Source organism: Esox lucius, chromosome 17, assembly GCF_011004845.1.
Source record: "Esox lucius isolate fEsoLuc1 chromosome 17, fEsoLuc1.pri, whole genome shotgun sequence".
NCBI classification, from domain to species: domain Eukaryota; kingdom Metazoa; phylum Chordata; class Actinopteri; order Esociformes; family Esocidae; genus Esox; species Esox lucius.
The window spans coordinates 2,537,918-2,560,038 of NC_047585.1; the positions used below are offsets into that span (position 1 = coordinate 2,537,918).

Sequence of the window (22,121 nt, forward strand, 5' to 3'; positions counted from 1 at the left end):
GCTTTTCACTCCAAGTAAATGTTGGTATAATTGCCGTCATGTAACTTCATACAGTATATTTTTTGTACTCCGTGCTTTTAATGACAGTGATGCCAGCAGCCCAGACCCAAGAAATCAACTTTTAGGGCTACTCACTCAGTATGAAGAGGAGAGCCTCGTATGGGCGTTGACAAGTGAGGTGAAGTCAGGAGTCATTTCTGTTGAAGCAGTGTGCGGTACTGCTGCAAGATGTTCATGAGTGAGGCTGCATCTGCGCTTGGACTTGTAGAATTGTAGCATCGGTTGACAGTTTTTGTATTTCCCTGCATGCTTGCTCTGGAAGTGCCTCTGCAAACTGTACTCTCTAAAAACTGTGACGTTAGCTTAACATATTAAGAAAGTTGCTTTACCTGCGACATCTGCAAATAAATATTTTCCTGTCAATAGTTTTATAAGTACCCTGCTTTCGTTATCAACTTTTCTTAGGCTCATTTCCAGAGATCGCTAGCCATCAACTGCATATACGTGCAAATGATAACTTCCACGAATGGATTGTGGTGCTGGTCCCTACGTATCATAGCAACGCAAATACCTTTTTTCAACTTATTTTGTATTATTTTAAAAGTTTTGGATGTATCGCGGGCCGAATAGAATGAATCAACAGGCCGGATCCGGCCCAGGGGCCTTATCTTGCCCAGGTCTGCACTAGAGGATGCCCTCATGCCACCCTCATGGAGTCTGTTTCTGACAGTTTGGTCAGAAACATGCCCACCAGTAGCCTGCTGGAGGTCATTTTGTAAGGCTCTGGCAGTGGTCCTCCTGCTCCTCCTTGCACAAAGGAGCAGATTCCAGTACTGCTGCTGGGTTAATTCCCTCCTATGGCCCTGTCCAGCTCTCCTTGTGTAACGGCCCGTCTCCTGGTATCTCCTCCATGCTCTTGAGACTGTACTGGGAGACACAGCAAACCTTCTTGCGACAGCACGTATGGATGTGCCATCCTGGAGGAGCTGGACTAACTGCTAACTGAATGCTGCTGGTACCGTCTCATGCTACCAGTAGTGACAAGGACAAGGACAGCAAAATGCAGAATCACTCAGGAAGGATAAGGAGGGAGCAAATGTCTGTGACCACCACCTGCAAAACCATTCCCTTTTTGGGGGTTGTTTTGCTGTTGCCTTTCCAGTTCACCTTTTGTCACTTTCATTTGCATCAAATCAGGTGACATTGATTCATAATCACTTATTCTTCCTAACTGGACAGATTGATATCCCTGACGTTTTATGCTATGATGATTACATGTTCTCTTCATTTTTTGAGCTGTGTATTTTTTCTTAAAATATTCACATATTACCTATAAAAAAATATATATATCACTCATCAACTTTATAATCACAGTCAATATTATTGTTGTCTATTTGCGTTGTTATGCAATGTTCTTGTTAATTTGACTTGCATAAAAAACACAACCCGAGCTGTATGTACTACAGCCTGTTGCATAATTTTTTCCTCCATCCTTGCCTTGACGCCACATCGATTATCTCCCTCTCTCGACTTCCTTCAGCTGTACTAGGCTCTGCTGCTGTTGCTGATCCAGCATCTTCACGTGCATGTATTTTTATTGTTTAATGACTTAAATATGTTAGTTGTATACTTTCTACACTGCATATTGCATATATAATGTTTTTGGTGATGACAGTAAACCTACGTACACTAATCAGGTATGTATTTTGGGGGGTTTTAGGTTTCATTGAACTTTTTAGACATGCTTGGGTGTAAAAGAAAACTAGGATTCACTTGTTTTTCCGACATTTCTCATCACCAGTTTGGTCCTGTATGCAAGGTTGCCAAATTTTATTGACAGTAAACTGCTAAATCTCCTTCTGAAAATCGACCTCCCCGAGCCCATGAACAACTGCCCAATTCTGTAGGAAACGCTGCCAATATAGAAAAACTTTTCTCCTACCGTCACATTTGCTGCAGTGTTTTGCTGTTTTTATGTATAAGTGCAAAATCATGTTTTACCATGCCGGCACACTGAAGCGGTTTGATATTTTGGGTTTTTGAGTTATTTATTTGACTGATCATGCAAAAAATCTCTTATTTAAGGATTGTTATCATATGAAGCCATTTATTATCCCATAGTTGTTTGGCTCCTTTTTAAATCATAATGATAACAGAAATCACCCTATTGGCCCTGATGAAAAGTTTACATACCCTTGAATGCTTGGTCTTGTTACAGACACAAGACGACACATACAGATGAAAATGGCAATTAAAGGTGAATTTCCCACACCTGTGGCTTTTTAAATTGCAATTGGTGTCTATGTATAAATAGTCAATGAGTTTGTTAGCTCTCACGTGGATGCACTGAGCAGGCTAGATACAGAGCCATGGGGAGATGAAAAGAACTGTCAAAAGATCTGTAAAATAAGGTAATGGAACTTTATAAAGATGGAAAAGGATATAAAAAGATATCCAAAGCCTTGCAAATACAAATCAGTACTGTTCAATCACTTATTAAGAAGTGGAAAATTTGGGGATCTCTTGATACCCAGGATACAAAGAAAAACCCACAGGTAACCTCAGGAGAAATACAGGCTGCTCTGGAAAATGACGGTGTGGTTGTTTCAAGGAGCACAATATGACGATACTTGTCATGAGCTGCATGGTAGAGTTGGCAGAAAGAAACCTTTACTGCGCCAGTGCCACAAAAAAGCCTGGTTACAATATGCCCGACAGTGCCTTGACACGCCTCACAGCGTCTGTCACAATGTAATTTGCAGTGACGAGACCAAAATAGAACTTTATGGTCACAACCATATGCGTTATGTTTAGAGAGGGGTCAACAAGGCTTATAGTGAAAGGAATACCATTCCCACTGTGAAGCATGGTGGTGGCTCATTGATATTTTGGGGGGGGGGGGGGGGGGTGAGCTCTAAAGGCACAGGAAATCTTGTGAAAATGTATGGTAAGATGAATGCAGCATGTTATCAGAAAATACTGGCAGACGATTTGCATTCTTCTGCATGAAAGCTGCGCATGGGGTGCTCTTGAAAATTCCAGCACGACAATGACCCTTAAATGCAAGGCCAAGTTAACCCTCTAGTGGTTACAACAGAAAAAGGTGAAGGTTCTGGAGTGGCTTGGTCTCCTGACCTTAATATCATTGATCCACTCTGGGGAGATCTCAAACGTGCGGTTCATGTAAGACGACAAAAGACTTTGCATGACCTGGAGGCATTTTGCCAAGACGAATGGGCAGCTATACCACCTGCAAGAATTCGGGGCCTCATAGACAGCTATTACAAAAGACTGCATGTTGTCATACACAGTCTACCACCTGCCTGGTACAGTTGAAAGAATGATTAATCCCATGAAGAGCACTTCTCCAGTAAGATATCTGTGTAAGGAGAACATTTACTCACTGGAGTTGGTTACAAACCCAAACTGCAGTCAGATCAAGGCCCTGGTAAGAAATAGAAGCACACAGATGTGCTTGCCTGAAATGGTTTCTGAAAGATTGTGAAAACTCACAACTTCACCAGCTGTCTGGTTGGCTGGACTCAAATAATGCCGCAGGTGAAGAAGTTGGATGTGGTGGTCCTGGGCTGGCGTGGTTGCATATTGTCTGTGGTTGTGAGGCCTGTTCGTTAAAGGCGGCTTATGGTAGAGAAATTAACATCACTGGTTTTTGCTGTCAGAATGCCAATGAAGATGACAGCTGACATTCCATAGAATGCCTCCCTCAAAATGTGGGAAATGTGTGGAATTTTGTTGTGTGGCCAAGCTGGACATTTTACTGGTGCATGTGTCTAAGGATCATGCTGTTTAATCAGCTTCTTGATATGCCACACTTGTCAAGTAGATGTGTTGACAAAGGACTAATACTCACTAACGGGTAGAGATGGGACGATGGATGATGTCAGTACTAATCGTGATTGAAAATACGATTATGACATTGTGGAGAAATTCTATAATCGGGATAATAGTAAAAAGGATAATCCTCACATGAGTGACTTAAAAAAAACTCTGCCAGTCCTTGAAGTGTCCCTGACTACTTGTTTTATTTTACAAGCGGAGCGCGCTTTAAATATCTTCTGCAATGTATTGTCAGTGAAGCTGAATTGCTCTACTAGCAAACAACCATATAAATGTAGAGACTTGCATTTTCTTGTATTAATGTAAAGTTAGTATCTCGTTTGAACGACTTAGTATCTCGTTTGAAAAAAATTGTGTTGTAAAAATAGCGTTGTTCACTAGTAGTGACCAGTTTCAGCTAGTATACTAAATCACAGCCTAACATCCCTCTGCTTTTCAAAATGAGCGTACCACCACACTTATATAAACTGCGCACTAGTCCGCTGTTGTCTTTAGAATATGGCCACTACATCATTTCACCTCACTATATAACAAATCTTTTTTGGACCTTGATCAAAGACCCTAGGCTTATATAGAAACACCCGGACAAGCATTATTGAATTAAATAGGACGGTTATTTTATCCGGAGCCATTATGTATAACAATTGGAGCTGCAGTGTATGCAAGAAGTTCAATTTAAGGACTTAAAAAAGACTACCTGATTAATAGTTTTAACATTGTAATGTTGCCTGTGCAACATCGCGTGGCAGTCGGGGACAGTGCCTCTGGGATGGCAGACCGGGGTGGTGGTCCCTCTTTTTAAGAAGGGGGACCGGAGGGTGTGTTCCAACTACAGGGGATCACACTTCTCAGCCTCCCCGGGAAAGTCTATGCCAGGGTTCTGGAGAGGAGAATACGGCCGATAGTAGAACCTCGGATTCAGGAGGAACAGTGTGGTTTTCGTCCAGGCCGTGGTACACTGGACCAGCTCTATACCCTCTACAGGGTGATGGAGGGTTCATGGGAGTTTGCCCAACCAGTCCACATGTGTTTTGTGGATTTGGAGAAGGCATTCGACTGTGTCCCTCGCGGCATCCTGTGGAGGGTGCTTCGGGAAAATGTGGTCCTGGGTCCTTTGCTAAGGGCTGTCAGGTCCCTGTACGACCGAAGCAGGAGCTTGGTCCACATTGCCGACAGTAAGTCAGACTTGTTCCCTGTGCATGTTGGACTCCGGCAGGGCTGCCCTTTGTCACCGGTTCTGTTCGTAATTTTTATGGACCGATTTTCTAGGCGCAGCCAGGGGCTGGAGGGTGTCAGGTTTGGGGACCACACGATTTCGTCTCTGCTCTTTGCGGATGATGTTGTCGTGTTGGCCCCTTCAAGCCAGGACCTTCAGCATGCACTTGGACGGTTTGCAGCCGAGTGTGAAGCGGTGGGGATGAAAATCAGTACCTCCAAATCCGAGGCCATGGTCCTCAGTCGGAAAAGGGTGGCTTGCCCACTTCAGGTTGGTGGAGAGTGCCTGCCTCAAGTGGAGGAGTTTAAGTATCTAGGGGTCCTGTTCACGAGTGAGGGAAGGATGGAACGGGAGATTGACAGACGGATCGGTGCAGCTTCTGCAGTAATGTGGTCGATGTATCGGTCTGTCGTGGTGAAGAAAGAGCTGAGCCGCAAGGCGAAGCTCTCGATTTACCAGTCAATCTACGTTCCTACTCTCACCTATGGTCATGAGCTTTGGGTCATGACCGAAAGGACAAGATCCCGGATACAAGCGTCCGAAATGAGCTTTCTCCGCAGGGTGGCTGGGCGATCCCTTAGAGATAGGGTGAGAAGCTCGGTCACCCGGGAGGAGCTCAGAGTAGAGCCGCTGCTCCTCCACATCGAGAGGGGTCAGCTGAGGTGGCTTGGGCATCTGTTTCGGATGCCTCCGGAACGCCTTCCTGGGAAGGTGTTCCGGTCCCGTCCCACCGGGAGGAGACCCCGGGGAAGACCTAGGACACGCTGGAGGGACTATGTCTCCCGGCTGGCCTGGGAACGCCTCGGTGTCCCCCCGGAAGAGCTGGAGGAAGTGTCTGGAGAGAGGGAAGTCTGGGCATCCCTGCTTAGACTGCTGCCCCCGCGACCCGGCCCCGGATAAGCGGAAGATGATGGTATGGGATGGTATGTTGCCTGGATTGAAAATGTATGGGACAATCCTGTTTTGTATTACATACAATGTTTTATCATATGAGCAAAATGTCATGGCACCTCATGCCAGCGTGCCACCATTCAGCCGATTGTTCACTGTTCTGACCTAACGCTTTGGAGTTCAAAGGTAGCCTTGCTTTAAGGTTTCAAAGAACTATTACTGAACAATTATAGGCCCATCAATGGACGGAATCAAAGAACGATGGGCTGTAGCAACCATTACATTGCCTTGTAATGCTGCTGCATAATGAATTTGGCCTAATTAGACATACTAATGATTGACATTTATGTTTAATGTCAATCATTAAAATTTAGATAGTACCTATCTGGCCTGTGTACATGTGTATGGCTATAAAGGCATGTGTGTGGTGTCTGATAGTAGGCTAGTAATTAAAATGAATGTCCCTCAAGAGTTATGGTGCTTCTATTTACCAGTCAATCTATCATCTATCATCTATCAATCTATCACGCACATAAAGTAAACAGAGTTTTAGGCTATTCATTGCGATTGAGAATGATATAATGAATAAACTAAAGTTGTCCAATTCCTTTACAACAGTACTTGCCTAACCACTACACCTAGTAGCTTGTAGAATAAGCTTCTGATCACATCTCCACTTCCTGCGTATGCAAATACCTGTCGATTCCATTACCTCGGACCATACCCTTCTGAAACAATGTAGAGCTTAAACAAACCAATTCATTTTATCCTAGAAGACATGCAACTACGAGTGATGCGTGCCGAAAAAAACCTGTTAACAAACTACAGATTGTAGAATATATGAGGATATAAATTATTATAGATATATCTCTTTTAATTTTCATATAATCTTGTTTATATTGTAATTGTTTACACTTCTACTGAAAGTGAAAAGAGAAGACAAATAGAATATAACTTGCTCAGGCCAAAGTAACATTGTTTATCTGCATGATCTGCACAATACATGATTTTCACAACATACGATTGCACTCTGACACTAGCCACAGCCAATGTGAGGAGAGCCTTTGAAAGAGTGAACCCTCAGAAGTCACCAGGGCCAGGTGGCATTCCAGGCTGTGTTCTCAGGGAAAGCGCAGACCAGCTAGCAGAGGTTTTCACCTCCATATTCAACCTCTCTCTGACTGAGTCAGCAGTCCCCATCTGCTTGAAGCAGACCCTGTACCAAATTAACTTTCCATCAGCGACCTGAATGACTACCACCCTGTAGCACTGACCTCAATCATCATGAAGTGCTTTGAGCGGGTGGTCTGAACCCACATCTGCTCCACCCTTCCTGACAACTTGGATCCCCTTAATTTGCATACCACCCCAACAGATCTACGAACGATGCCATCACTGCACACACCGCCCTCTGGAAAAGGGTAACGCCTCGATTGCACCTACAGCGTCAAAGCTTGCAGAACATTTTGTGCAGCTACACAATTACTCAGAACACATTGATTCTCCACAAATGTTGCATGCATTTTATAAATTGGAGAGAATAATTTTCGTGACCATTTTGTGTGTCAATTAGCTACCTACGTAGGTTATCAATTATTGACTAGCTGGTAGCTTGCCAACATAACCATATGGGTTTTAGACTTTATAGACTTTTCATTCCTTTATCAGTCCCATTTCTCATGAAAACTCAACAGAATAAAGATTGTGAAAGCAGGTTACATAACATGGGCTTTATTACAAGCCCTTTACATTAAACACTATAAATCAATTATATTTTTCTTACCGGAGACAAATGACCAGGCAATCAACTTGTCAAATGAGATTGTGGTACTTGGTTCCCATTTTGGTCCATAGTCCTACCATCTACAACAGTTGATTGTATTGGCCTTGGTCCAGACAAAAGTATCTACGAAATTCCTCTCCTAAAAGTGGAAGCTCTTCAATCAGTCGGTGGAAGTCCCCAACCTATTTTTGCCATCTCAGCAATTGGTCTCATTGTTGAATGAGCCTATCAATACTATCTTTGCTATTTAAATATTGTAATAACCTCCAAACTTAAAATGTTTGACTAAGATTATATTATAGGCTGTCAAACCTGATATGCTTGCACAATACTTTTTCTGAAATATGTACCATTAATGTTGTACTTTACGTTAACACTTTTTATGAAGATGTAAGTACTAAAAAGGTTTGTCATTCACTGTTCGCTGCTACTTCCACCCTACTTCCACACATAGAATTTGAGACATACATTGGATAAAACCAACGCATTCACAAGACCAAACATTCTGCAACTGCTTCTGCACTGCAATGCTGCAAGCCAATCGCAGCGTTCTATTTGAAATGAATTAATCTCCAGTGTGTCACAGTGCATTGACGCTGTAGGTGTGATCAAGGCTTTACACGTGTGAGAGGATGCTTTTCGTGGACTATAACTCTGCATTCACCACTGTTGTGCCCGCTAAGCTCGTTCCCAAGCTCAGGACCCTAACACCTCCCTTTGGAACTGGATACTGGACTTCTTGACGAGTAGACCCCAGGTGGTAAGAATGGGCAACCTCACCTCCTCTCCTCTGACCCTGAGCATCGGAGCCCCTCAGGACTGTGGACTGTGTCCCCTCCTGTACACCCTGTTCACACATGACTGTGTGGCCACACACAGCTCCAACGTCATCCTTAAGTTTGTGGACGACCACCATCCTGGGTCTCATCACTAACAACAATGATATTGAATAGAGAGGAGGTAAGTGACTTAGCAGCATGATGCCAGGACAACAACATCTCTCTTAACGTCAGCAAGACTAAAGAGATGATCATGGACTTCAGGAAGCAGCAGAGGCGGGATCACGCCCCCATACACATCGATGGAGCTGAAGTAGAGAGAGTCTCTGAATTAAAGTTCCTCTGTGTTCATCAAAGGTGACCTCACCTGGTCCAGGCAAGCAGACCGGTAAATATGGTCCAAAAGTGCCCATACATCCTGAGGAGACTCAAGAAGTTTTACAACTTTTATAGGTGCACCATTGAGAGCATCCTCTCAGGCTGCCTTACTGCTTGGTACAGCTGCTCCGCTGCTGATCGCAAGGCTTTCCAGAGGGTGGTGAAGTCAGTGGAGCGCATCATCGGCTGCCATCTCTTCTCTGTGCAAGGCATCTACCATACCTTAGGAAAGCAGGGAATATCATAAAAGACTACAGCCACCTAGGCAAAGGTCTGTTCACAATGCTGCCGTCTGGTAGACATTACCATCAGAGCATCAGGCCACGCGCTTCCAGACTCACAAATTTTTTCCCCCCACAGGCCATAAGGTTTCTCCACCAGCAATATTGATCTGTTGATCACATGAACAATTTCATATGCATTTTCTGTGTACTTTCAATGTACATTAGCACATTAGTGTCCAATTATAGAAAATACAACACTTATAATATTTAAGATTTCTATTCATCGTTTGCAATGTCACTAGAATTTCATTGTTCAGAATGACACGTTATTCGGTGCAGTTGACAAATAAAATACTTAGACTTTTTGACATAACCGGCAGCTGTTATAATTAATTATTAAGTAGTTTTTTTTTGCAATAAAAACCTTTGATATTATTTTATTGTTATGGCTTTTTATATGCACAAGAACAAGATTTATGTAATTGAAGAATATTCGATCCTCAGTTATGAGCTAGAAATCAGAATTGTTATTAATTGTTATTAATCAGGATAAATCGGGATAATTTAGCCCAGGATAATCATGGCATGAAATTCTCATATCTTTCCACCCCTACTAACGTGGATGTTAACTGAGGTTTTGTTTTAGAGAAATATGCATGTTGTCTGTATGGAAGGTTTCTGGGATCTTTTATTCTAGATTAATAATCGTAGGACCAACACTACATGTTGCTTTAAATATTTTTGTTCAATTTAAAGAAAAAAATTATAATTGTCCAGAATTTTTATTTTTACATAAAATGAAACCAGGCATGATGAAAAGGTAAGATCAGGGTTTAGTGGATTCATTTCACACTTGTAACCTGTGAAGTATTTGCATTGAAAACATTGTCATGTTGTCTTTCAGTGTTTCTCATTTAGTCTCTTTCATAAACAAGTTACTATGTGTGGGGCACCGCTGTGTTTTCTAGACGTTCCGTTTTGATTTCACAGTCTTCATTAACTCTTCCTGTACAGGAAGAACTGTATCTTGGCTGATGAGATGGGCCTGGGAAAGACCATCCAGTCCATCACGTTTCTTTACGAAATGTTCTCCATGGGCCTGCGGGGGCCCTTCCTCATCATCGCCCCTCTGTCAACAATTACCAACTGGGAGAGGGAGTTCCGCACCTGGACGGAGATCAACGTAATTGTTTACCACGGCAGTCAGATCAGCCGTCAGATGATCCACCAGTATGAGATGTACTACAAGGACCAGCAAGTGAGTTGTGTGTTTTGTATGTTTGAATGTCGAAATTATTGTAATTGTTTCTGTTTAGGTATAAATGGGTTAAATAGAAGCTTTTTGCATGTTCTGCATATAACTCAAAAATGATTAGCGGTTTTGATGATGATGGTTTTTAATAAGTTACATAAATTCTGTACTGAGCAGTTGTGTGTTCCAGAGGTACCCAAACATTGGGCTTCGTGGGCCAAAATATAATCTTACTCTTATAATCTTATAGATTAATATAATCTTACTGCCACGGGCCGGTCATACACATGATTTACTCTAGTGTTTATAGATATTTCAAAGGTAAACAAATGTTTTTTGGGGGTCTTTAAACTGTAGCTTGTTGGAAATCATTAAATTACACTTTTAACATTTCACAAATTATAGCCACATTGATGTATTTATTCAATGTTATAGCAGTTTTACAACACTAATAGCGTAAATATATTTGAAATTATTTATATATTATGTAAATGTGTAAAAATGTGTTTGCAGAAGAAAAAAATCTAGGAAGCTAATCAGGCAGAAGTAGTTCTAGCGCAGGGGTATCCAAACCATTCCACGGAGGGCCGTGTGTCTGCAAGTTTTTGGTTTTTCCTATAAATTGGTTCCCAGTTCAGACCTACACAACCAGGTGAGGGTAGAAACTAACCAATTAGTAACCTAATTAGTCAATCAAGTACAAGGAGAGAGCGAAAACCTGCAGACACACGGCCCTCCGTGGAATAGTTTGGACACCCCTGTTCTAGCATTTTGTAGTCCCTATGCATCCGACTGAAATATACATTTTGCATTCATATCTACATTTTGGCAGAACATCATAACATATTTTGTAAACTAACACGAAAATGACAAAACTGATATTCTGAAACCTTTTCTTTTGGAGACTGAAGTTGAGATCCAACGTGGTCTTCCAGCAGTATAGTTCCTAAAGACTTATTGTCGATGTGTCACTACACAATTTAATTTTTTGTAAGAAATGTGTCTTTGCATTCATTGAATTGCAGGTGCCATGTTTGAATGCACAAATATTTTTTTGTGAAGTGCACATTGAAATGATCAGTTGACAGTCTGGTTAACGCTGGTTAACTTAGTGAACTTAGGGAACTCCCTCCCCCAAGAGATCCGCACCTCTGAGTCCCTCACTATCTTCCAGTCCCACCTCAAGACCATCTCTCAAATCTGCCTATCCGTAGCCCCACGCCCCCCTCCCTTCTCATCTGTTGTTTTGCTTGTTTTGTTTTGTTCTTTTTATGTTTTTGTTTTGTTCTTATAATCTACCTGCCCTGTGAAGCGACTTTGAGTACAAGAAAAGCGCTATATAAATAAAATGTATTATTATATTAATATGTAGTCAATACGTACTGATAAGAAAATCTGCTTTCACACATAGCCTACATAGCCTAAATTATGGATTTGGCCCTGTTGATGTTAAACGGAACCGTTTATTGTCTCAGTCGCGATCCCAAAAATGACATTTGTCTTTAAATATAGTTATAAAACAAATATATATAACTTTCATTTACAACCTCTGAAGTGCTTCAGGTTTGTAAGGCTTGGCAATATTGGCCAAAAGTAATGTCTTAATTTTTGTCACGCGTTTTGACATTTGACAATTAGGCTATTCTGCCGAATCAGTGCAATTTACATGTTGTATCTTTTTCAAATAAAAATTCATTCTTCTTTTTTCAGAACTGTATCTAATAACATACATGTTTAACTAATCAAAATGCGTTATGGTCAATCTCAGGCAATTTTTCTACAAGATTTCTTATGTATTATACATTTTTTATTCTAATATTTTGAGATACTGGATTTTTTATTTCCTCGAGCTGTAAGCCATAATCATTACGATTGAAATGAAAAGGGCTTGAAATGTTTCACTTTATAGTTAATGAATCTAGAATATATGAAGGTTTCACTTTTTTATTTGAATTAAAGAAAAATATGAACTTTTCCACAACATAATTTTGGGAGATGCACCTGTATATCTTTGGCTAAATGTTTTTTTAGTTTTTTTAACACCAAGCCATTTAAAAAAAAAATTAAGGGAGACCTCAACCTCAATATTTGTAAAAATCTATTATGTGATTTATCATACAATTGTTTAAATGATGGACCAAACATAATCGAAAAATAAGCGGAGCCGGCCAAGCGGAGCCGGCCAAGAATAGCGAATGTTTCTTACTGAGTTGAGTGAGTGAGTGAGTGAGTGAGTACCCCTTGTTAAATAATGTAGTAGTTAGAGAAGTGGACCTGCGAACTATAGGTCCCGAGTTCGTATCTCCTCGCAGGCAAAGCGAAGTACGTATTATGAAATATTCTGTATAGACGGAAACTTTGCTGGCGAAAACCTCCATTAACTACATTATAGCAAGCATGAAATAAAACAGTTAACGTTTATATTTCGACTGTTTCTGGTGGGTTTTCGAAGTACGCATCCGTGAATAAGTTTTGGGTCAGGATAGACAAACACAGTTGCTGGCTACAACATACAGTAGTTACGTTATTGTAAGCCTTAACTGAACCCAGTATACAGTTATATTTGCTCACACTACGTTTTTCTTTCTTCCTTTCTTTCAATCTCTTTAACACAAATGAAAGTGTTAACGGAGTACATGGGCTTGAGTCTGTGTACATACAATTGTATATATGACAGAATATACAGTTGTGCTCATAAGTTTGCATACCCTGGCAGAAATTGTGAAATGTTGGCATTGATTTAGAAAATATGACAGATCATGAAAAAAAAAAAGAATTTTATTTAAGGATAGTTATCATATGAAGCCATTTATTATCACATAGTTGTTTGGCTCCTTTTTAAATCATAATGATAACAGCAATCACCCAAATGGCCCTGATCAAAAGTTTACATTCCTTTGAATGTTTGGCCTTGTTACAGACACACAAGGTGACAAAAACAGGGGAATATGGCAATTAAAATTATTTTCCCACACCTGTGGCTTTTTAAATTGCGATTTGTCTCTGTGTTTAGTCAATGAGTTTGTTAGCTCTCACGTGGATGCACTGAGCTGGCTAGTTACTTAGCCATGGGGAGCAGAAAAGGACTGTCAAAAGACCTGCGCAGCAAGGTAATGGAACTTTTTTATAAAGGAAAAGGATATAAAAAGATTTCCAAAGCCTTGCAAATGCCAGTCAGTACGGTTCAATTACATATTAAGAAGTGGAAAATTCCGGGATGTCTTGATACCAAGGCAATGTTCGAGTTAACAGAAAGAAGCCTTTACTGCGCCAATGCCAGAATAAAGCCTGGTTTCAGTATGCCCGACAACACCTGGACACGTCTCACAGCTTCTGACACACTATTTGGAGTGACGAGACCAAAATAGAGCTTTTTGGTCACAACCATAAGCGTTATGTTTGGAGAGGGGTCAACAAGGCCTATAGTGAACAGAATAGCATCCCCACTGTGAAGCATGGTGATGGCTCCCTGATGTTTTGGGGGTGTGTGAGCTCTAAAGGCACGGGGAATCTTAATCTAAAATGTATGGCAAGATGAATGCAGCATGTTATCAGAAAATACTGGCAGACAATTTGCATTCTTCTACACAAAAACTGCACATGGACGCTCTTAGACTTTCCAGCACAACAATCACCCTAAGCACAAGCCCAAGTAAATCCAGTGGTTACTGCAGAAAAAGTTGAAGGTTCTGGAGTGGCCATCAGTCTGCTGACCTGCAAGAATTTGGGGCCTAATAGGCAACTATTACAAAAGACTGCAGGCTGTCATTGATGCTAATGGGGGCAATACACAGTATTAAGAACTAAGGGTATGCAGACTTTTGAACAGGGGTCAGTTCAAGATTTATTTTGTTTTGTTTTATGATTGTGCCGTTCTGTTATCACCTACAGTTGAATGTGAATCCCATAAGAAATAAAAGGCGTGTTTTGACTACTCACTCATGTTTTCTTTACAAATGATACATATATTACCAATTTCCCAAGGGTATGCAAACTTTTGAGCACAACTGTGCACTTCCAGTCAAAGGTCTGTACACACTTTCTCATTTAAGGATGTTTCTTTAGTTTTACTATTTACTAGTTTAAAATATCATCTAGCAACCAACAAAGTGTTATATAGGTCACAAGATATTTCATATTGTAGATTCTTCAAAGTAGCCACCCTTTGATTCCATGACAGCTTTGCACACTTCACATTCTTTCAGCTTCATGAAGTGGTCACCTGGATATAATTTCAAATAACAGGTGTACGTTGTTAAAAGTTAATTTGTGTAATTTAATTCCTTAATGCATTCGGGTGGGTATCTGGAGGCTGACAAGGTAGGGTGGGTATACAGAAGACCATCATTATGTCTGTTCTTTAGTATGGCAAGAACATAAATAAATAACACTCAAATAAACAAAGTGGAATAACGGTCCATAATTTCTTTAAATGTGGAAAATGTCAAGTTGAAAGTTTCTTCAAGTGCTGTCGCAAATATACTTGCAAATCAAATGCTATGGTGAAACTGGCTGTCATGTAGACAGCGACAGGAAAGGATAACTCCGCTTGACTTTACAGTCATTAAGTTCATTGGTGTTACCGGCCTCAGAAATCGGCAATAAACTGCGCCTCGGATTGCTTCACATAGTCAGAGTAACAGACACATCTCAACATCAACTCTTCAGAGGCGACTGAATCAGGCCTTTATGGTCAAATTGCTGCAAAAAATTACTGAAGGACACCATTAAGAAGAGACTTGCTGCCCTTTGGTTTGGTCATGTGTTTTCATGTCGGGTTCTCATCTTGAAGCATGGAGGAGGTGTGATCAGCGATACGCCATCCCATCTGGTCTGCACTTATTGGGATTGTTTGTTTTTCAACAGGACAATGACCCAAAATGACCCAGGCTGTGTAAGAGCTATTTTCCAAGAGAGTTATAGTAGTGCCTCTACAATCACCGAAGCTCAAGTCAAATTCAGATGGCTTGGGATGAGTTGGACCACAAGAGTGAAGGAAACTCTGCCAACATGTGCTCAGCATATTTGGGAACTCCTTCAAAACTGTTGGAAAAGCTTTCCATGGCACTACCTATTGAAGCTGGTTAAGACAATGCCAAGATTGTGCAAAGCTGTCATCAAGGCATCGGGTGACTACTTTAAAGAATACATTTATTTGGATTCATTTAACACATTTCTGTTTTTCTATATGATTCTCCATGATGCATAATTTCATTGTGGATTCTATAATATTCTACAATGTGAAAAATAGTAAACATAATGAAATACCTTTGAATGAGTAAGTTCGTCCAAGGTTTTGACTCCTACTGTGTATATTAGTTCTCTCTAATGAAAAAGATAATTAATAACAATCACATTATCTTTTGTAGTTAATCGCAATTCATCACAAATTTCAAATTTGGCCATAAATACACAGTTTTCTGTTTAAAATGCAGTGCACTATGTTTTGTAAACTATGGACAGTGCTTGACTTGGATGTAAATATGTGCAGGAGCTATGGGTGTAATGGTATACATACCATACCGCTCGGTTATGGTACGCGCTGTGATCCCGATGAATACAAACTAATTTTAACTACTACTTACTTTTTTGTGTGCAAAACTGAAATTCTTACCCCGGGCCGGAGGCGGATTTTGGAGCTGTAACTGAAATTGCCTAGCTTGAATCTCATCGCACACTACATACTAGAAGTATGTACTCTTTAGCATATAGTAAGCTAGTAGTACTGGGACTGATAGGGACTTACTACGCCAAGTTAATGCGGGGAAGTTAGTTTTAGACTAGACATTCAACAGACATTTGGCTCTTGAAATCTCAATAGCTCTTTAACAACTATCCAACCCATGTCCATAGCTGTAAACAATATTACATGTATGGTTTTTCCTTTTCACTAGTATCCCCATGTGAACCAAATGTAATCACACTCAACATCGTTCATTTTATTCAATAGAAGTACAGTTTCAAGCATTATTCACAAATTCAGAATTACATACCGTCTGTGGGGAATCCCAATAGTGCCACTGGTTCATAAAAAATCTTTACAGTCATTATTGTCGTATCATCTTTGTTAACATATACACCAAGTAGAATTATTATCCTTGTAGGAGATGTCTATATATGTGCAAAACCATGCCCCCTCACAGGTTCATTGGTCAACAGCATCTATATTTTTTGACATACTGGCCTGGCTGCTATAACATTTCAGGACCTTAGTCCCTAGTTGGCCATGTTTTTTAAGATACTGGCCTGATTTATAACATATTTGGCATCGATAAGACCATCGATGCAAATATGAATGTACAGTGTATTTGATACTCTGCAGATTTTCCCACTTACAAAGCATGTAGAAGTTTGTAAAACAATAATCCAGAAAATCACATTGTATGATTTTTAAGTAATAATTTGCATTTTATTGCATGACATAAGTATTTCATGCATCAGAAAAGCAGAACTTATTATTTGGTACAGAAAACTTTGTTTGCAACTAAGGAGTGACTCTGTAAGAAGCATCTCAAGGTCCTGGAGTGGCCTAGCCAGTCTCCAGACCTGAACCCAATAGAAAATCTTTGGAGGGAGCTGAAAGTCTGTATTGCCAAGCGACAGCCCCGAAACCTGAAGGATCTGGAGATGGTCTGTATGGAGGAGTGGGCCAAAATCCCTGCTGCAGTGTGTGCAAACCTGGTCAAGAACAGGAAACGTATGATCTCTTTAATTGCAAACAAAGGTTTCTGTACCAAATATTAAGTGCTGCTTTTCTGATGTATCAAATAATTATGTCATGCAATAAAATGCAAATTAATTACTTAAAAATCATACAATGTGATCTTCTGGATTTATGTTTTAGATTCCGTCACTCACAGTTGAAGAGTACCTATGATAAAAATTACAGACTTCTAAATTTTTTATAAGTGGGAAAACCTGCAATATCGGCCGCGTATCAAATACTTGTTCTCCCCACTGTATTTACTACATCCAAAGCAAGCTGCAATAGCTATTATGCTAAGATTTAGTGGGTGTAATGAAATAACAAAACATTTCAGAGTGCAAAGACCAAAATAGACAGAGCTGTTGGTAACGGTGTGCGTCACCAGCTTATATAAATAAGTAAAAAGGCACGTTTTGTGATTGGACATCTTTTTTGTATCTTTTTTGTCACCATTAACACTGGTTTAAAAATAATGCTGGTTATTTCATCATCGTTTTTCTGTGGCTAGCCCTGAAAAGTCGGTGCTAATCCTGCTCCATAGTATGGCCAGCTAGCCCTAGGCTAAGGGTGGTGCATTCCCACTTCAAAATATGCAAATGTTAACACTTGCTTAGCCCTAAGCAAAGGTGCAGTGTGAACATATCAAGTGTGGTTGGATGTATTAAACAATCTCCAATGCAAATGAGCACAAGCAAATTAAAAACAATAACATCAAAATAGGATATTAATATTAGATGTTCTCTACATTAGCTTACATAAGCTCTAACCATTTCTCAGTGGGCCCCACTTTATAATATTTTTTAACCTATGTCATGTATTATTGAAACTGTAGTTTTGTTTCAGTTATAATTTCTCCCACATACTTTTCCCTTTGAAAATGTAGCCTACACAAAAAATTATAGACATAACACAGACCTTTATTTTGAAGACAACATGAAAATCAGCTGGCCACAATCAATGACAAGCGATTAGTTAATCACAGAATCGCAAACTCCTCATATCAAAATCAAACCTAAAAATGTTCTAACTAGAATCGATATCGGTACACCCCTATATCCGCATGTCAGTGTATTTTCTAAGCCCATATAGCATAATATAAATGACAAAGTAATCATCCCCTCTTGAAAGTCATTAGCCACTGGACAACATTTGTACATGGCAGCTACATTTATCTATTACCTTGCTGGTTAAAACTAAGTATTAGCTGGTTATAGTCCTATCCTGCTTACCAGTCAAGTAGATACAGCTCAGTAACCAAAACAAACGTGTTGGATGGGCATTTGATATCCAAAGTGGGGCACTTTATCTTTACCAATAACGATTAGTAACTTCAGCACGATGGACGCAAAGCTAATAATTCTAGCATGTATGACTGCCTAATCCTTTGGGCTATATTAGGCTATCCCATATTCACAGTGACTGGTATAAAGTGATTTACAAAGAGGCTTAGAACTGTACTAATTAAAGAAACATGAATGTATAGCGAATGAAACGGATGTACAGTACCATTATGCAGTATTACTGGACGCAGCAACACAAATAGACATCGCAAAGCCCAAATCAACAACCAAAGAAATAAGAACATACTCACAATAACAATGTTCCTTTCACGCTGTAAGCCAGGTGTACTTTTCATAGTTGATCGATTTGAAAGTGCCACACAAATCCTTTCACACAAATCCTTTCCCTGACTGAGACAGTTGGTTCCTCGCATTTTCCATGTTTCCTCGAAAAAGGCTTGGCCAGTAAATCCCCCAAAAGATTAATTTCTTCTTCTCCATAGTGCGTTAAAAAGACAACAGGGTCTCTGTACAAATCTAAACAAAAAAACTAACAGAAAGCACTGCATCTACTACATTCTTACCCTGAACGGTTGGTAGTTGGGGGTTTGGTCGACCCTTCCTCACAATTTCCGGTTTTCTCAAAAAAGGCTTTGCTAATAAATCCGCCACCAAATGCATTTCTTGTCCTCCATTGTGCGTTAAAAAGACAACAGGGCTCAGTACAAATCTAAACAAAAAATCTAACACAAAGCACTACATCTAAGAATTTAAACCTCACTAAAGAAAGTTACAATAAATCTTAGATGTTCCTACAATACGTGCTAACTAGTTTTATCTCAGTTAGGTAGCTGGCTCTCTGATCACACCACCTGAAAAATGAGCACGTAGGCAACTAGGCAAGCTAGAAGTCTGCTACTTGCCAAAAAACAGGCTTGTTATGGTGACCTCGAAGTCGGATTGTTTGAAGAATATGACAATCAACAACCTCCTCCTTTTTTGCTTCAACAGAAGATTGGATTCACACAAAATTCTATAGACCTCAGGATAGATTTTCAACCAGAGACAGCACATGTAGAAAATCTGATTGGATAAAAGCTCTGATTTATCTGAGTTGTACTGGAAACAGCACAACCGAGGGAGAGAAAAGCAATGAAACTACATCAGTAGACTGATGGGAGCGAACTTTGTAAAATACATCTAGCGTTAGTGAAAATATATATTATATCATAAAAATAAAATTTTCTGATTCTGATATCACTAGGCCAGCAAAAAAGGCCTCTGGTCAGCAGCAGTTTTGAAAAATATCTTCTTGTATACCAAATAATAACTATATCAATGTTTTGTAGTTATTAGCAACATAAAATGTTAACTAGAGCTTAATTACCATTTCTGAATTTCCGACATAGTTTATAAAATACAACCTCGTATTTTGTTCAATTGCATTATATTTCTTTTTTATTGATGTTGCAAATGACAGACTACAGCGTTTTACCTACCTTACTTGCCATCTGGTTAAGAAAAAAGACTTAACATTACATGATGTCTAGTCTGCCACACGTGGTATTTCACGATTTGCAACTTGTCTGCTAAAGATTGTTTATCAAACAAAGTCAGATACAGAGACAACATTCTCTTGGCACAATTAATAGTTTATTTTCAAATTGAGAGGCCCGTCAAACGCGTATAGAATAATTATCCGAGGAGTCTATAACTTAATACATGACAATCATCAGTACTTATAGTGTAAAAAGGGGTGTGGTAAGATGCTGCCCATCTGTCTTATGTCACATAGGTTTTACCCAAAGGGAGGGCTGTCCCCGCACTTTATCCTTCCTGCCATAATGTTTACTGTTGTGTTTACCTAAAGAGGCCAACTGCCCTACCTCCCCACAATGGGCACATTCCTAAGGAACAAAGGACTGATACCCTTCTTGGTCTAGGCAGAGGAACAGATGGTCAGAGTACCTAGTGATGCTCTGATACTTATACAGACATGTGTCACAAACAAAGAAATTAGTTACATACCAGGTGATAGAAGACAGATATTTCACAAATGTACCTTACTTCAAAAGTTCCATAACATGACTCAGAGACAGGAAGGTCATCAAGATTTGAACTTCCAGTCAGATTGGTGAATCGTCTTGTTCAACCATCTTTGATCGCAGAGTAATTTGGTCCCAGAATTCAGTGGAATGAAAACAAACAGGAATTAGCTAAACAAGCTCCACAAAATCTTCATAAAGATGTTTTTCACTGATCGTATTTGTCCATTACTAAATACGCAAGAATTGGAATTCATTATTTTTCACCATATTTAGTGAAGTAGTGAATAATCACGTAGATAAAGGCATTATTAACACACAAACCATTGTCTGCTGGTTAGCATAGGTTTTATTGATAAGACAAGTGGAGTGATACTCAGGAAAATAACACATCTTAGAAGGTTGCTCAATAGATTTTCAGTATACTCTTTAACAGTATAGTAATAGTTTCAAAATATAATTTTAACCAGTTGAAATCAGAATAATCCTACATATCTGATAAGAAACATGGTGTTCATGGGCTGCTGTGGTGGGAATTTATGTTGTCATAATATACAATTCTGGAATTGTTAGTGCATACTGAAATAATATGCATTATGAAATCACGCCAAGTGGCCTTCAACGATATTTCAAAATGTACTTGTGAAAAGGTTTAAATATGTCATTTGATGCTATAGAAGTAGCGTAAGAATTTTCTTTCACATATTCAGAATTGCTGAAAAACCATTACGCCCAACTTAATGGGTCCCAATTGCAAATATGTTCCTTTAGAGGAGATGGACTTATACACCTCTTTTCAATATTTTATTTTAAACATGGTGAGCGTGGTGAGCTTGCAAATGTGGTGAACCTCAATAGAGCAACCATGTGGTGGATAAAAAAATCTTTGCAGTCATTAATGTCGTATTATCTTTGTTAACATACATACAAAGTAAAATCATAATACCAAAATCCTTATAGGAGATGTGTGTGTATATGTGCAAAACCACGCCCCTGCACATGTTCTTCTGTCAATGGTGCACATGTTTTTCAACATACTGGCCTGGTTGATATATCTCTTTTCATGGCTGTATCTCAAACAGAGTGAGTATGGTAACCTTGCTAATGAGAAAAAAATTGTTTTCCCCGTATGGTCCTTGTCAACATACGTACCAAGTAGAATTATTATACCATTATCCTTGTAGGCGATGTGTCCATATTTGTGCAAAAACACACCCCCTCATATGTTCATTGGTCAATAGCATCCATGTTTTTTGACAAAATGGTCTGTCTGAAGACTTTTGAAGACCATGGTCCCTAGATGCCGAATATCAAAGTATGTGAAGATTGGACATTTGGTGCCAGATGAGTTAAATGTTTAGTGTTTTTCAAAAATTCCAAAATGGCGGAGAATCCATCATGGCTGACTTTATGGGTCCCAATGGCAAAAATGTTCCAATGTGCCAATTTTCAAGACTCTAGGTCACAAGAGGTGGGCATGAAGAAAATGTGGTATGCTTGCTAGCTGTTTAAAAAGTATTTATGGACCCTAACCCTAATTAAATAGTGTTTACCTATTGAAAGGTTTGAAGACAATTTTTTATGGCTCAAGAAATACTGTTGGTGAGGGTAATTAGCATAAATGAGCATACATGTCATAGTTGAAGCTAATAAAAGTTTTACCAATGACAGATCTCGGGTCTGTAGCTCGAATGGTTCAAAAGTTACAG

At 39.7% G+C, this 22,121-nt stretch overlaps 1 protein-coding gene across 9 annotated transcripts in view; it reads left to right on the plus strand.

The window, feature by feature from the left end:
• Positions 1-22,121, plus strand: part of chd6 (chromodomain helicase DNA binding protein 6) — a 197,865-nt gene that overhangs the window by 119,610 nt on the left and 56,134 nt on the right. For all 9 annotated transcript variants that reach the window (XM_029113752.2, XM_029113754.2, XM_029113753.2 and 6 more), the window contains one exon: positions 10,144-10,387. In XM_029113752.2, the coding sequence (XP_028969585.2) occupies positions 10,144-10,387 (244 nt within the window). The remainder of the gene's footprint in view (positions 1-10,143; positions 10,388-22,121) is intronic.